The 14,163-nt window shown below is 37.6% G+C and overlaps 3 protein-coding genes and 1 pseudogene across 4 annotated transcripts; 2 read left to right on the top strand and 2 right to left on the bottom strand.

The window, feature by feature from the left end:
* Positions 1–866: 866 nt before the first annotated feature.
* On the top strand, positions 867–3,285 carry LOC104726219 (4-substituted benzoates-glutamate ligase GH3.12-like). Its single transcript, XM_010445028.3, has 4 exons — positions 867–1,364; positions 1,469–1,570; positions 1,667–2,448; positions 2,542–3,285. Exons 1-4 carry the CDS (start codon positions 1,078–1,080, stop codon positions 3,105–3,107), a joined length of 1,737 nt encoding a protein of 578 aa, XP_010443330.1. The 5' UTR covers positions 867–1,077; the 3' UTR covers positions 3,108–3,285.
* Positions 3,286–4,469: 1,184 nt separating this feature from the next.
* LOC104726226 (monocopper oxidase-like protein SKS2) lies at positions 4,470–7,944 on the top strand. The gene is made up of 9 exons (XM_087486193.1): positions 4,470–4,877; positions 5,260–5,369; positions 5,484–5,754; positions 5,849–5,984; positions 6,177–6,543; positions 6,631–6,999; positions 7,091–7,169; positions 7,275–7,474; positions 7,570–7,944. Exons 1-9 carry the CDS (start codon positions 4,731–4,733, stop codon positions 7,673–7,675), a joined length of 1,785 nt encoding a protein of 594 aa, XP_087342319.1. The 5' UTR covers positions 4,470–4,730; the 3' UTR covers positions 7,676–7,944.
* A 246-nt stretch (positions 7,945–8,190) lies between these two features.
* LOC104726236 (putative pectinesterase/pectinesterase inhibitor 59) lies at positions 8,191–10,588 on the bottom strand. Its single transcript, XM_010445059.3, has 2 exons — positions 9,296–10,588; positions 8,191–8,949 (listed from the first exon to the last, which is right to left on the bottom strand). The coding sequence occupies exons 1-2, from the start codon at positions 10,203–10,205 to the stop codon at positions 8,252–8,254; spliced, it is 1,608 nt and encodes a 535-aa protein (XP_010443361.1). The 5' UTR covers positions 10,206–10,588; the 3' UTR covers positions 8,191–8,251.
* A 1,258-nt stretch (positions 10,589–11,846) lies between these two features.
* LOC104726251 (putative pectinesterase/pectinesterase inhibitor 60) lies at positions 11,847–13,913 on the bottom strand (annotated as a pseudogene). The gene is made up of 2 exons (XR_015580805.1): positions 12,890–13,913; positions 11,847–12,680 (listed from the first exon to the last, which is right to left on the bottom strand). The product of XR_015580805.1 is annotated as a putative pectinesterase/pectinesterase inhibitor 60 (transcript).
* Positions 13,914–14,163: the final 250 nt, after the last annotated feature.

Here is a 14,163-nt window from a genome sequence, read left to right on the forward strand (position 1 = left end):
ACCGTATTTTCTGATCGTTTCACATGTTTCCCTAAGATCGAACTACAGTATAGTATACTATAGTCAAACAAATAGAAATGTTTTCCCCCACTTGAGAGACTTTTTGTTGTACTTGAATAATTTTTATAAACATGGAGCATGATTCACAAGCTACGTACCCACTCGTACAAATCAGTAACTCCGTTTTGTTTCAGATGTTTATAAACTTAATAATATCATAGGGAAACATGTTTTGTTTGATCCGATAACAAAAATCAAATAAATCATTAAAAACTTAATATCATATTAAAACAGAAGACAACATCCTAGAAAGTAGGAAAATCTTATACGCATTTATAATTTTATTGATGATGAATTTAATCAGAAAAAAAGCTTTTGAAATTTATGATTAGAGTAAAAAAATAATGACCATACGATTTATCTCTAAAGATAATATAGAACCAGTGAAATTATAAACAAAAGCAACCAACCAATTATATGTGTAACAATTTGCTTGAACGTATGAAAAATTAAATGGGTAGAAATATCTGAAAATATGCCCCAAGAAATTAGAAATTTTGGTATCGGTGACGGTAGTGAGGTTATTGTTGATTATCAATAGTTAGTTTTAACATTTTTTTTGTTATCATGGGTTAAAAAATTTTCCTTTTTTTGTTGTCGTCTCTTGGATGTGGACACAAATTGAATGTTTCGAAAATTTACATGAGTTTTTGCTATAAAGCCTCCACACAATTTGCCCCTGTAAGTTACTGTATTATTTTTAACTATAAAACCTGGAAATTGAGAATGTGATGTATATATAATCTATGTATTCTTCGTATGAGTGTCTCGTATATTATAGACATATATGGCCATTGTTAAAACTTATATGTTGAACTTGAAAGACGTAAATTGTTTTATTTTATACTATTGGAAACAAAAAGAAAAGAAAAACAAATAGCTAATAGATAATAATAGTCATGAACTCGTGGATATAAATTAGCAATATGTCGATGTCTATGGTATGACCCCATTATCTCTATTTAAAGAGCCAAGAGTTCAAATCTTGTCTTCAGGTGAACTAAAAGACAGCCAAATATGAGTTTATGCTCTGATTTCATTGAGGGATCAGACGAGAAGATATTGGAGGAATTGACGTCCAATGTGAAGCAAATACAAAACAATGTATTGGAGGAGATACTCACTTTTAATGCTAACACCGAGTATCTTCGGCGTTTTCTCCATGGGAGCTCTGATAAAGAGCTTTTCAAGAAGAACGTTCCCGTGGTGTCCTACGAGGATGTGAGGCCTTTTATCGACCGTGTCGCGAATGGAGAGTCCTCTGATATAGTTTCTGGCAAACCCATCACAGGATTCCTTCTAAGGTTCATAATTTATATTTCTTGGCTTTTATATTATCAGTGGTTATTATTTGATCAATGTGAGTGATGTCTGATACTCAAGACTCAAATGTTTTTTTTTAATGTAGTTCCGGAACGTCCGGAGTAAAACGGAAGATGTTTCCTCGTAACAACAAGTACTTGGAAAACCTCAAATTCATCTATTATTACCGCTCGCTCGTTATAAGCAAGTAATAATGATAGCACAATTGGTGTTTTAAAAAATATAAGACAGTTTTTTATATATTTGTAAATCAATGATGGAAGTCTCTCTTTTGGTTTCATAGGCATATAGATGGTCTTGAGCATGGAAAGGGGATGGTGTTTAACTTTTGTACACCAGAGAACACAACTCCTTCTGGTCTGCTATCAGCAGCTGCGACAACAAGCTTCTTCAAGAGTGATTATTTCAAGAACCGATCACCATGTTGGAATTGGTCATTCACTAGCCCTGACGAAGTCATATTGTGTCCAGACACCAATCAGACTTTGTACTGTCATCTTCTATGTGGCATTGTTCAAAGAAATGAGGTTGTGAAGGTTGGTGCCGCCTTTGTTTCTGTTTTGATCCGAGCAATCATTTTTCTTGAGAAGTTTTGGAAAGAAATTTGCACTAACATCCGTTCTGGTCATCTTAGCGAGTGGATCACTGATATTAGCTGTAGGGAATGTGTTTCAAAGATCCTTGGAGAGCCTAATCCTGAATTGGCTGATCTCATAGAAAACGAGTGCACCAAGAAATCATGGGAAGGTATAATCCCAAGACTTTGGCCTAAAACCAAATTCATTGAAAGCATTGCAACTGGTCAAATGGCTCAACACATCCCAACAGTAGAGTTTTACTCTAACAAGTTGCCATTGATTTCGTCGAGTTACGTATCTTCGGAAACTATGTTTGGGATTAATATGAATCCTCTTTGCAAACCTGAAGATGTGTCATACACATTTCTGCCCAACTTTTCATATTTTGAGTTCCTACTTGTTGACGCGGGTGACAAAGTCGAAATTGTTGATCTTGTGGATGTCAAGTTAGGGTGCTATTACGAGCCTTTGGTCACAAATCATTCCGGTGAGTTAATAAACCTTTTCTTTAATTACGAAAAATGTGTATATATATATTCTCTTCTAATCGATTGATATTTTTCTTTTTTGTTTTTGCTAGGCCTACACAGATATAAGATGGGTGATATTATACAGGTGACTGGATTTTACAATAGTGCACCTCAATTTAGATTTGTGCGTAGAGGAAACTTGACTCTAAGTGTTAATATGGAGACAACAACAGATGAGGACCTTTTAAATGGGGTGACGCATGCAAAAATGGTTCTTGAATCATCAAATTTGATGCTAATGGACTTCACAAGCTATGCGGATATTTCTACCAGTCCAGGTCACTATGTTCTTTACTGGGAACTCAAAGCCAAATACAACAACAACGACGACATTGCTGAACTTGATAACAAGGTTTTAGCAGAATGTTGTTATGTGGTGGAAGAATCACTGAACAGTTATTATAGAGACTATAGGAGTAGAGAAGGATCAATTGGAGCTCTCGAGATAAGGGTGGTGCAACAAGGATCTTTTGATGCTGTCATGGAGTTTTTCATCAACCAAGGCGCTTCTTCGACTCAGTACAAGACACCCATTTGCATCAAATCTTCCGAGGCCTTGGGGATTTTAGAGAAAAGGGTTCATGCTCGGTTCTTTACTGAGAAGTCCCTGACTTAATTTGAATCTCTCGTCATAATCATCTTTATGTCATTTGTATGCATATTAAAATAAAAGCTCGTGGACAAACATTATGGGACGAGGCAAAATTGTACCCTTGACTTATATGTTTTGCTTTTCTTTTTTTTTTGTATTGAACTTTTTCTAAGTGTGTCTTTATGCACGATTTGGTTTTGCAGTTGCTTACAAAGTTACTAGAGTGGCTGAGTCCACCTTTTTTCCTCTGTCACTTTTAGGGAATTTTTTTTTAGCAAAGATTGTCCCCATGATCGATACTAGGCCAGTAGGCCCAACCCAACGGCGACGTAGTGAAAATATGGTACGTTAGAAATTAGAAAGATCAGATCAAATGTAACGAAAGAATGTAACGAAAGAACAAAGAAACAAAAACAAAATGGAGTAATTTGAAAACTTGATTTTCATGAATTTTCTCTCATTTTGTGTAAATCCTTTTGTTGTAATTAATTATTTGACGTAAAATATTACTAGTAGATTGAGACAAATATTTATGTGATGTGTATTAATTTCAGGTTATTTTAGTAGTAATATAACTTAAGGAAAGTATTCTATTAAGGAATAAATTTCTAAAATCGTTAAAATCCCATATATATACGTTACAGGCCTTTTTAGATATACTACCATAAAAAAAGTAGTCTTGGTTGGAAATTACAGAGCAAATAAATAGCATGTGGGATGTGGCCAACATTACTTAATAGGAAACTATTTTTGTGCATCGCTAATTCGCTAAAATCATGAAAATATTTTTCATCAAATTATGCTTTGGAACATATTAGTTGTTAGAATTTTTTCCTTTCCTTAATAACAATTTGCATAATATTTAAAACACAAAGTATATTAGAATATGTATACACATACTATAAAATACATGTATCTATCTACAGGAATATATTTTAGTTTGGGTGTATCGTGACTTTTAGCATCGTAGGTAGGATCCTCTCTCTCACAATCCCAAAACGTATATTTTTGTCGACAAACATTTATAAAAAGAAGAGTATCTCTATAGATTTGAAATTTTGTATTAGTGAGTGCAATCTACAAACATTTATAACCCAAAATGTCGCAAAACACAATCATAGCACACAATTATTTTCTACCACAAAAACACGAACAAAAATCAAATCTTTTATGGAAGTTTCCTCAACTAATCACAATTTACACATCGTTAATGGTAGGTAATCAATCGAAATTAGAAAGTAAAAAAAAAAAAAAATCAAATGAAGGATCCTTTTGGTAATCGAGTAAGTATCTTCTAATTCACACACATTTGTTTAACCGTTTTACAAACCGGTTAATTCAGTAAACCGTAAATTAATTAATACGCGTTTAGGGATTAGTATCATCAACAAAATTCCTCTCTTTTTTTTTTTATTGGTTTGTCATTGTCATTGTGACATTAATTATTAGTAGTATTTTTGTTCTTCAACCTCTTCTCTCTTTGTCAGAGCAGTTTCAAAAACCCACACATACATACTTTACACACTCTTCATCTTCCTCCTTTTTGCTTCTTCGTCTTCGATTTTTTTTTTGTTTGTTTCTCAGGTAAATGTCGTTTCTGTAACCGAAGACTCATAATCGACGGAAGAAACCTAGATTTTTACACAAATGGCGGCTACTGATTTTGTCTCGCGGTTTTTGGTTTTCGTCTGCTTGACTCTTCTCTTTGGCTTCTCCATCGCCGGTGATCCTTACGTCTCTTACGATTTCACTCTGTCGTACATCACCGCTTCTCCTCTCGGTGTTCCTCAACAGGTCTCCTTTCGCCCTAAACCCTCTCTTTTTTTTCTTTTTTTTTTGGCTTTTCCATGTGAAATTGAGGTTTAAGTTGATGTAATCAGATCATCTTAGGCGTTAAATCTAGTTGATTTTGCTAAAAACTCATATCGTACCTGTTTGCTCTGGAGATCTAAACATTACGGTTCGTTCGTCGGAGGTGGTTGGTTGGTTACTACTGGGGTTTTTTCTTTAAGCGAGTGATGATGATCTGCTTCTTCGTTTCATCACCTAATTTGATTTTGACGTTTACCTTGTTGTTTCATCAAAGGAGACGAACTGTTTTTATCTTTACATGTTGATTTGGGATTTGGAGTTTTGCAAATGATCTATCTGATGGAATTGTATTGTTCGTTTGTAGGTTATAGCCGTCAATGGGAAATTTCCAGGTCCGGTGATAAATGCTACTACAAACTACAATGTTGATGTTAACGTAATCAATCATTTGGATGAGCCTCTTTTACTCACTTGGTGATGATCCTTTTTAAAACATTACTCTTTGGCACTTTTTTTTTCATTTGGATGAGCCTCTGCTTTATGTGTGATGATTTTCCTGACATTTTCTTTGAAATTTTTTTGGGTTAGGCCTGGTGTTCAGATGCGGCGTGACTCGTGGCAAGACGGTGTTCTTGGCACAAACTGTCCAATTCCTCCTAAATGGAACTACACTTATGATTTTCAGTTGAAAGATCAGATTGGAAGTTATTTCTACTCTCCTTCACTTAACTTTCAGAGAGCTTCCGGGGGTTTTGGTGCTATCATAGTCAACAACCGTGACCTTGTTCCCATTCCTTTCCCTAAGCCTGATGGAGAAATCATCTTTATTATTGGTGATTGGTATACTCAGAACCATACTGTAAGTGTGTAGTACTGGGGTCTGTTGGTGTTTTTTTTCCTTTTGATTATAAGTTTCAGTGTGTTTATATCTGTGAAACTCTGTTTTCTTTTAGGCATTAAGGAGTATACTTGACTCTGGTAAAGAACTTGGGATGCCGGATGGAGTTCTCATCAATGGGAAGGGTCCTTTCAAGTACAATAGCAGTGTCCCTGATGGAATTGAACATGAAACCATTAATGTTAATCCAGGTAACATTTTGAGCGTTGTATTGTTACTTTGCTTCCATTCTGTTCCAGTTTGCTTCTTAATCGAATTTTGGTTGAGGAGTTGTGTGCAGTACTGGATCTCCAGTTTCGGCTCTTTGTTCTGTCATTGTATTGCAAATCAAAGTTGGCTTTTAGATTTATTTCCTCTTACTTCATTCGAGTTACATTTTGCAGGGAAAACATACAGGATCCGCGTTCACAATGTTGGTATCTCGACAAGCTTGAACTTCAGGATTCAGAACCACAAATTGCTTTTGATTGAAACCGAAGGTCGCTACACCTCCCAAATGAACTTCACAGATTTCGATGTTCATGTGGGACAGTCTTACTCTTTCTTGGTCACCATGGACCAAAACGCTACAAGCGACTACTACATTGTGGCGAGTGCTAGATTTGTTAATGAAACAGTGTGGCAAAGAGTCACAGGTGTTGGCATTCTCCATTATTCCAATTCCAAAGGACCTGCTTCTGGTCCTTTGCCAGTTCCAGCAACTGACGTTTATCACCCTTGGTCCGCAATGAACCAACCAAGAGCCATAAAGTATGTCCAGAAAACTCTTCAAGCAAGTGAATGTTTGAATTCAGCCTGTAGCCATGTAAATATAATCCTAATTCTTTTCATTTGCAGGCAAAACGTATCTGCAGCTGGAGCTCGTCCAAATCCGCAAGGATCATTTCACTACGGACAGATAAATATCACAAGCACATACATCTTGAGGAGTTTGCCTCCAACAGTAATCAATGGGAAACTTCGTGCAACGCTTAATGGTATTTCATTTGTCAATCCAAGCACCCCGATGAGGCTTGCAGATCACCATAAAGTGAAAGGAGATTATAAGTTAGATTTCCCAGACAGACCACTTGATGATAGGCATCCACGACTAGACAATTCTATCATCAACGCTACATACAAGGGCTTTATACAAGTTATCTTCCAGAACAATGACACCAAAATCCAGAGCTTTCATATGGACGGATATTCGTTTTACGTGGTTGGGTAAGTAAATCATGCCACTCCTCGGTACATTTATTATATTTTCGATCAGTTTTACTGCTATAACGTGGATTTTCAAAATTTGGTATTCCAGGATGGACTTTGGTATATGGTCAGAAGACAGGAAAGGTTCATATAACAACTGGGATGCAATATCACGAAGCACGGTTGAGGTTGTTTCTCATTTGCAATCTGTATTTGTTCACCAACTGTAGTTATTATAATATTGGTCAGCAGGTTTACTTAATTGGAGTTTTTAAAAAAAATGTTTGCTTCAGGTTTATCCAGGGGCATGGACTGCTGTACTTGTTTCCCTCGATAATGTCGGAGTTTGGAATATCCGAGTTGAGAATCTTGACAGATGGTATCTTGGCCAAGAAACATACATACGAATTGTAAACCCCGAGGAGAACGGAAGTACGGAAATGGATCCGCCTCCAAATGTTCTGTACTGTGGTGCTCTTCAGAACTTGCAAAAGTAAGGATCAGAAACTTCACTCTCTCCTTCTCTAGTTTAACCTTCAGATTATGAAAAAAAAAACTAAGTAACTCTGCTTTGTTAATTTCCTGCAGGGAACAACATCACAGCTCTGCTGGAAAATCAATACCAAATGGACCGTTGAAACTAATTTTCAGCATGATGATTGTTTTTCTTGCCTCGTTTTGGTCCTTTTGCTGATTCCGTTGCATCATTTACGAATCTACTCTTTTCTGGTATTCTGATCTCCCATTGGTTAGGGATGTAGATGGAGAATATATCCAACTGTTGAATTCCTTGTGTTTCTCTCATTTTATTGATTTCTAGGTACTCAGATGCGTTTGTGTCTAAGGCTTTGTTCTTCGTAGTTATATAGGTTATTTTGACTTTAATCATGATCCTTGTTCAACTCGTTTGCAACTGTATCTAAAGCTCTCTTTTGTGGATTTCTACATTAATATCTTTCATTATCCTCTCGTGTCCTTAATATCAGAGATAAGCAATGGTACTTTTGATTGGGACAATCATTAGGATCACATTTTGGGACGGGACAGGACGAGAATCTCATTGTGATCCGTCATGTTCCATTCCTGAATGTCAAATGAAAATAAAACAGGACATGATTTGTATACTCGTTTTCGCAGTGTCTTGAACTGAAATCTCGGTTCTCCATCTATAGCTACTGACTTAAGTTTCATGATATGCGTACTGACTTATATTCAAAAGTTTAAAATTTATTTATTGTAATTTTAAGTACGGATAAACCAAAGTCAGCCTCTAGAGTCCAGAAGTGAAGGGTATTCCCGTGCGTGGGAGCCACGCAGCCCCCGCGATGAATTTCCCAACAGTGAAAGCAGATGCATCGGAAGCTCTACCCAACACATGAAACCCTTTCCAACGGACACGCCACCTTGTGGATGAAGCTGGTCCGGTATTCTTATACTCTGCGTAGAACAGAGTGTCAAGACCAAACACCGAACCTTCAATCCACGGAGACCACCCGACCGGACTCACAACAGTATCTATATACGTCTGAAGAACTACGGTGCGTGAGTACTTCATCCAAGGCCGGCCCATATAAGTCTTAACGGTACTGATCACCGGTTTTAGATCAGGAGCCGGTATGATTTGTGAGTTATGGATGGAGATCCCTGTGTTCTGAAACGGATCAGCACGACCTTGTGCGGTTATTACATTGGCTTGACCTTTGAGTGGCCGGCGAGGGAGGATGAGACAATTTTGGAAAACGGCAGCTGCATTTCCGAATATGAAATCTACTGTTCCGTAGATGTAGCACTCGCGGTAAAACTGGCGTTGCGAATGGACCATCAGTGTGTCTTGGTATCCTTCAATCGAGCATTTGTAGAAGATTGAGAGGTCCGATGATGACCGAAGTGCCACGGCCTGTCCCTTGGCTGGACCAGCTGTATTCCGAAACGCTATGCCTTTGGCAATGAAGTGAAGTCCCTCAATACCTGGATCACACGCAATGTAAGACAACTGTTTCACAATGAGAGAAAAAATGACATAGAATCTTTTAAATGGTAACGCTTACACATTTTGCGGGAAAAAAAAAAAACAACGGTTACGTTTGTTTATTATATAGATATATTTTAACTTTTTATGTAATGATGACAAGTTGATAACTGATTACGATCCCTATGTATGATTTAATTTGGACGTCTCCGCCATGAATCTTATCGATTGGAAAACTCAAGTCGTACTACGGAATATTCGATTTATTTTTTCATTAAATGACATAGAAACTTGTTAGATCCAATCTACTAATTAGAAATTAATGAGTATGATTAAATTATTTACCGGCAGTAGCGGAGTTGTAAGTGGTGTAACCTCCTTGGACACTTCGACCACCGGTGATAATGGTGGATCTCATTCCATCTCCGACCAACATTATGTTATCATTATTTAGACGTACGTTTATGTTTTCTTGATATATCCCTCTTTTCACGTATATAACGAACCTCTTTGACATTGACCTTCTTCGTCCGGCCACGTCAATAGCCGCTTGGACCGTATTGAACTGTCCCGATCCGTCTTTGGCCACCACGATGTTGGCTCGAACGGTTCGCAGAAGTCTTCTATCTTTACCGGAAACCCACGTCGGAAAATATGCGGTGGTGGTTCCGTTGTTCACGGCGGGCAAGAGGGCTCCGTTGACGGCTAAGCAGTTGCTGATGAGGTTGGAGATTTTGGTGTTTGAAACGATGGGTGTGATGAAATCTGAGACGTTGAAATCGGATGAGCCGCGTCGGCAAGTCTCTATGTTGGTAAGTGCGGTACTCAGCCATGTTTGAGCGTCGAAGTCGGTGCAACGTTCTGTGGCTTTTGGAGAAACGCCTTGCAGCGTCCGGTTTAGCTGCATGATCGTGTCTCCATAGAGGTCAATGCAGTCTGTCAAAACGGCTTGTTTCTTGCAATCTGTGCAGTTCCGACCGGAATTAGTCAACTCGTCCCTAGCTGATACGGCCCGATCCATGGCTGCTTCCACCAGCATTACTCGGAACTCGGATAGTTGTGTCGGCTGTCGAAAACCATTGTGGTTCTTGAAGTAGCATTTGCATGGATCCGGGTATGGAGTTTTGCCGCACCACCGGTCAATACCTTGACCGGTTGTGGAATTGCCGTCGGCTAAGGTGGTGAGAGGACGGAGGCAGAGTAGTGATAGTAATAGTAAATGTAGAGATAGAAAAGAGAATTTTAGCAACATCATCTTGATGTGGTTTTGGTACTGTGAGAGAGGGTGGAATTGAATGTAATTCAAGGGCTAGAGACTAGAGAGTGGGAACATGACTCCAATCTATATCTTAAATCTATAATTATATATTGTGGTGGTATTGACATTTAAAGCGAAACAAGCAAACAAAATTTATATTGTGAGAGGTTATGAATGAGATCTACCTTTGCTAGCTCGATGGCTGCTGTCTTCTTATTGCGTGAACGATACTATCACTTAATTTTAGTAATAAAGGTATTGTTTTAGGGGTTTTTCAGGATATACTCATACACTTTAACCAAAAAAATTTGCTTTTTGTAATATTGGCTTGTTAAAAAAAAAGTCCTGATGTAAATTGGAGTTAAAATCGTGCATGTTATGAACAACTGATGATATGATCAAAAAGCTTTATAATTACGTGTTTAGTTCTCTTTTACTTATCTATTATAATGGCCCTCTATGTATTGCTATGTTTCTTACACGATGTTTCAAAACGCTTGATAAAAAGGAACGATAAAAGTAAGAATTTTCTCATTATTTGACATCTGGTACTAGTTATAAAAGCAACAATAACTAGTTTTCAAAGTCCTAACTTTTGTAATAGTTGATAAAATTTTGTTAGTATAGTAGATAAAAGTTTGATTAATTAAACAATTACAAAGATGTCACACAACCTTTTTTTTTTTTAGAATTATTACGTCTTCGTAATTTGACTAAAAAGGTTATTGAAAAATCAGTAAGCAACAAGAAATTCTTAAACAATTCTACTTTTCCTAGAAGAACGCCGTACGAGATCTTGAATACTAAAACTAAAATTTTTAAAATCCGACAACAATTAAAAATCGTCACTTGAAGGTATTAAATATGAGTATTAACATCCTAACTATGTATTAAATATGATTATTAACATCCTATCTGTCTAGAATCCAAGATGTAAAAGTCATAAAAAAAAAAGCTTAGTTGCTTAGCTTACTTGCTTATATCCTTTTTCTTCTCTGCTGATGTGAATCCTTCATTTCACATGCTACTTATATTGTCAACCAACATAATTAACTATCATGCACACTCAAATCTACATTGAATGCAAAACCTGTCAACATTTTTTAACCATCAGCAAGACTGGATCGTTTAATTTGTTGTTTTAGTGTTTTTTTTTTCGGTAAGGTTTTGTTGTTTTAGTGTTTTCATTATAAGTTGACAATTCTCTTTACGTAAAATATCACAGATCTGATTAAATATGTTTTTTATTTTATTTTTATGTATTGAAAACATAAGTTGAGTATTTTCAGTATAGAATTGCTATAAAACACATTTCGAATCATTATATAATTTAATGGCTATGAACGTTCAACTTGTCGAGAAAGATGGCATGTTCGTGTTCTCTAATTAAATACTTCGAAAGAATAAAATATAATGACCCATGTGATCCCTTGAGTGTTCCATGCACACTTACTCACGCAATTAATCTGTAAAAACAAAAAAACAGAAGCGCACACATAGTTTAAACGAGTCCATTAATTACGCGCAAACGTCCTTAAATCTTCTATTATAAACCACTCATAATTATAGACAATCATATATACAACAAGATCTTGCTTAAGTTAAATAGAACATGCTTCTAATATACCCGTTTCAATCTTTGTTTCCGCAAGGTCTTATACTGAATTCATTATGCTTAAAGCTAAAGATTAATACATTTTCATAATGAATTATGTTTAGAATTACAAAATATTACATCATTGTAAACAAAAGCATGAAAAACCAAAGACGGCCTTTAGAGTCCGGAAGTGAAGGGTATGCCAGTGCGTGGCAGCCATGCAGTACCAGCGATGAATTTTCCGACAGTAAAAGCAGATGCATCGGAAGCTTTACTCAACACATGAAACCCTTTCCAACGGACACGCCACCTCGTGGATGAAGCCGGTCCGATATTCTTATATTCCGCGTAGAACAGCGTGTCGAGACCATATGTCGAACCTTTAGTCCATGTAGACCACCCTACGGGACTCACAACAGTATCTATATACGTCCGAAGAACTACAGTGCGCGAGTACTTCATCCAAGGACGTCCCATATATGTCTTAACGCTACGGACCACTGGTTTTAGATCAGAAGCCGGTAGGATCATTGAGTTATGGATAGAGATACCTGTGTTCTGAAATAAATCAGAACGACCTTGCGCAGTTATTACATTGGCTTGACCTTTGAGTGGTCGGCGAGGGAGGATAATACAGTTTTGAAGAACGACGGCTGCGTTTCCAAAGATGAAATCGACTGTTCCGTAGATGTAGCACTCGCGGTAAAACTGGCGTTGCGAATGGACCATCAATGTGTCTTGGTACCCTTCGATTGAGCATCTATAGAAGATTGAAAGGTCCGAGGATGACCGGAGTGCCACGGCCTGTCCCTTTGCCGGCCCTGCCGTGTTCCGGAACGCTATGCCTTTTGCTATGAAGTGAAGTCCCTCGATACCTAGATCATACGCAATTTAGGCATTCGTTCCATAGTCAGAAAAAAAAAGTGAAATACAAATTTTAAATTGTAACGTTTATTTACGTCTTTCTATGCTTAAAAAAAAGATTAGTGATACTAATTGATGAAGGTCCCAATGAATGATTTAATTACTATTCAGTGATATTTTTTTTTTCAAAATAATATAAAATGAAGTAATTAAAATTTACCGGCAGTGGCGGAACTGTAAGTGGTGTAACCTCCTTTAAAACTTCGACCACCGGTGATAATGGTGTATCTCATTCCATCTCCGATCAACATTACGTTATCGTTATTGAGACGTACGTCTATGTTTTCTTGATATATCCCTCTCTTCACGTATATAACGAACCTCCCGGACGTCACCTTTCTCCGTCCAGCCAAGTCAATAGCCGCTTGTATCGTCTTGAAATGTCCCGATCCATCTTTGGCCACCACGATGTTGGCACGCACCGATTGCAACTGGAGAAGTCTCCTCTCTTTACCGGAAACCCACGTTGGAAAACCCATCGAATCAGTACCGGTGGTGCTCTCGTTTTTTCCGGCGGTCAAGAGGGCTCCGTTGATGGCTAAGCAGTTGCTGATGAGGTGGGAGATTTTAGTGTTTGAAACGATGGGTGTTATGAAATCCGTGACGTTGAGATCGGAGGAGCCGCGTCGGCAAGTCTCGGTGTTTGTAAGCGCGGTGCTCAGCCACGTTTGAGCGTCGAAGTCAGTGCACCGTTTCCCAACACCGGTTTTTGAAGACACGCCCTGGAGCGTGCGGTTTAGTTGCATGACAGTGTCTCCATAGAGGTCAAGGCAATCTGACAAGACGGCTTGTTTCTTGCAGTCAGTGCAGTTATTGCTGGAATTAGCCAATTTGTTCCGGGCGGATACGGCCCGATCCATGGCTGCTTCCACGAGTAGTACTCGGAACTCGGATAATTGTGTTGGCTGTCGAAAACCACTGTGTTTTATGAAGTAGCGTTTGCATGGATAAGGGTATGGAGTTTGGTCGCACCACGGGTCAATGCCGTAATAGAATTGCCGTCGGCTAAGGTGGTGAGAGGACGGAGGCAGAGTAATAATGAATGTAGTAATAGAAAAGAGAATTTGTGCTTGACCATATTCATCATGTTCCTTCTTTTGCTAACTGATGTGGTGTGGTGTGAGAAGGTGGAATTGAATGTAGTACATTAGTAAAATGTTAAAAGAGTACAGAGTAGAGAGTGAGAACATGATTCCAATCTAACTTATATATATATATATATATATATATATATATATATTTATATATAGTGGTGATATCAACATTAAAGGAAAACAAGCAAACAAAGTTTATATTATGTTTTCTAACCAAAACAATTCATGTACTATGAGGTCATGAGTGATGTCGGCTTTATTGCGTGAACGATCCGATCACTTTCGTTTTGGTATAAAGATAATTATATATAGTAGGGGGGTTTGAGGAAGTACTTTTATG

This window comes from Camelina sativa, chromosome 2, assembly GCF_030686135.1.
Source record: "Camelina sativa cultivar CO46 ecotype springtype chromosome 2, ASM3068613v1".
NCBI lineage: Eukaryota > Viridiplantae > Streptophyta > Magnoliopsida > Brassicales > Brassicaceae > Camelina > Camelina sativa.

Bases quoted from the DNA above. Each gene is read 5' to 3' on its own strand.
- LOC104726219 (XM_010445028.3), top strand. From the start codon at position 1,078: ATGAGTTTATGCTCTGATTTCATTGAGGGATCAGACGAGAAGATATTG. The intron at 1,365-1,468 runs GTTCATAATTTA...TTTTTAATGTAG, and splicing joins ATCACAGGATTCCTTCTAAG to TTCCGGAACGTCCGGAGTAA. The intron at 1,571-1,666 runs GTAATAATGATA...TTGGTTTCATAG, and splicing joins CGCTCGCTCGTTATAAGCAA to GCATATAGATGGTCTTGAGC.
- LOC104726226 (XM_087486193.1), top strand. From the start codon at position 4,731: ATGGCGGCTACTGATTTTGTCTCGCGGTTTTTGGTTTTCGTCTGCTTG. The intron at 4,878-5,259 runs GTCTCCTTTCGC...GTTCGTTTGTAG, and splicing joins CTCTCGGTGTTCCTCAACAG to GTTATAGCCGTCAATGGGAA. The intron at 5,755-5,848 runs GTAAGTGTGTAG...GTTTTCTTTTAG, and splicing joins GGTATACTCAGAACCATACT to GCATTAAGGAGTATACTTGA.
- LOC104726236 (XM_010445059.3), bottom strand. From the start codon at position 10,205: ATGATGTTGCTAAAATTCTCTTTTCTATCTCTACATTTACTATTACTA. The intron at 8,950-9,295 runs GTAAATAATTTA...CGTGTGATCCAG, and splicing joins TTACAACTCCGCTACTGCCG to GTATTGAGGGACTTCACTTC.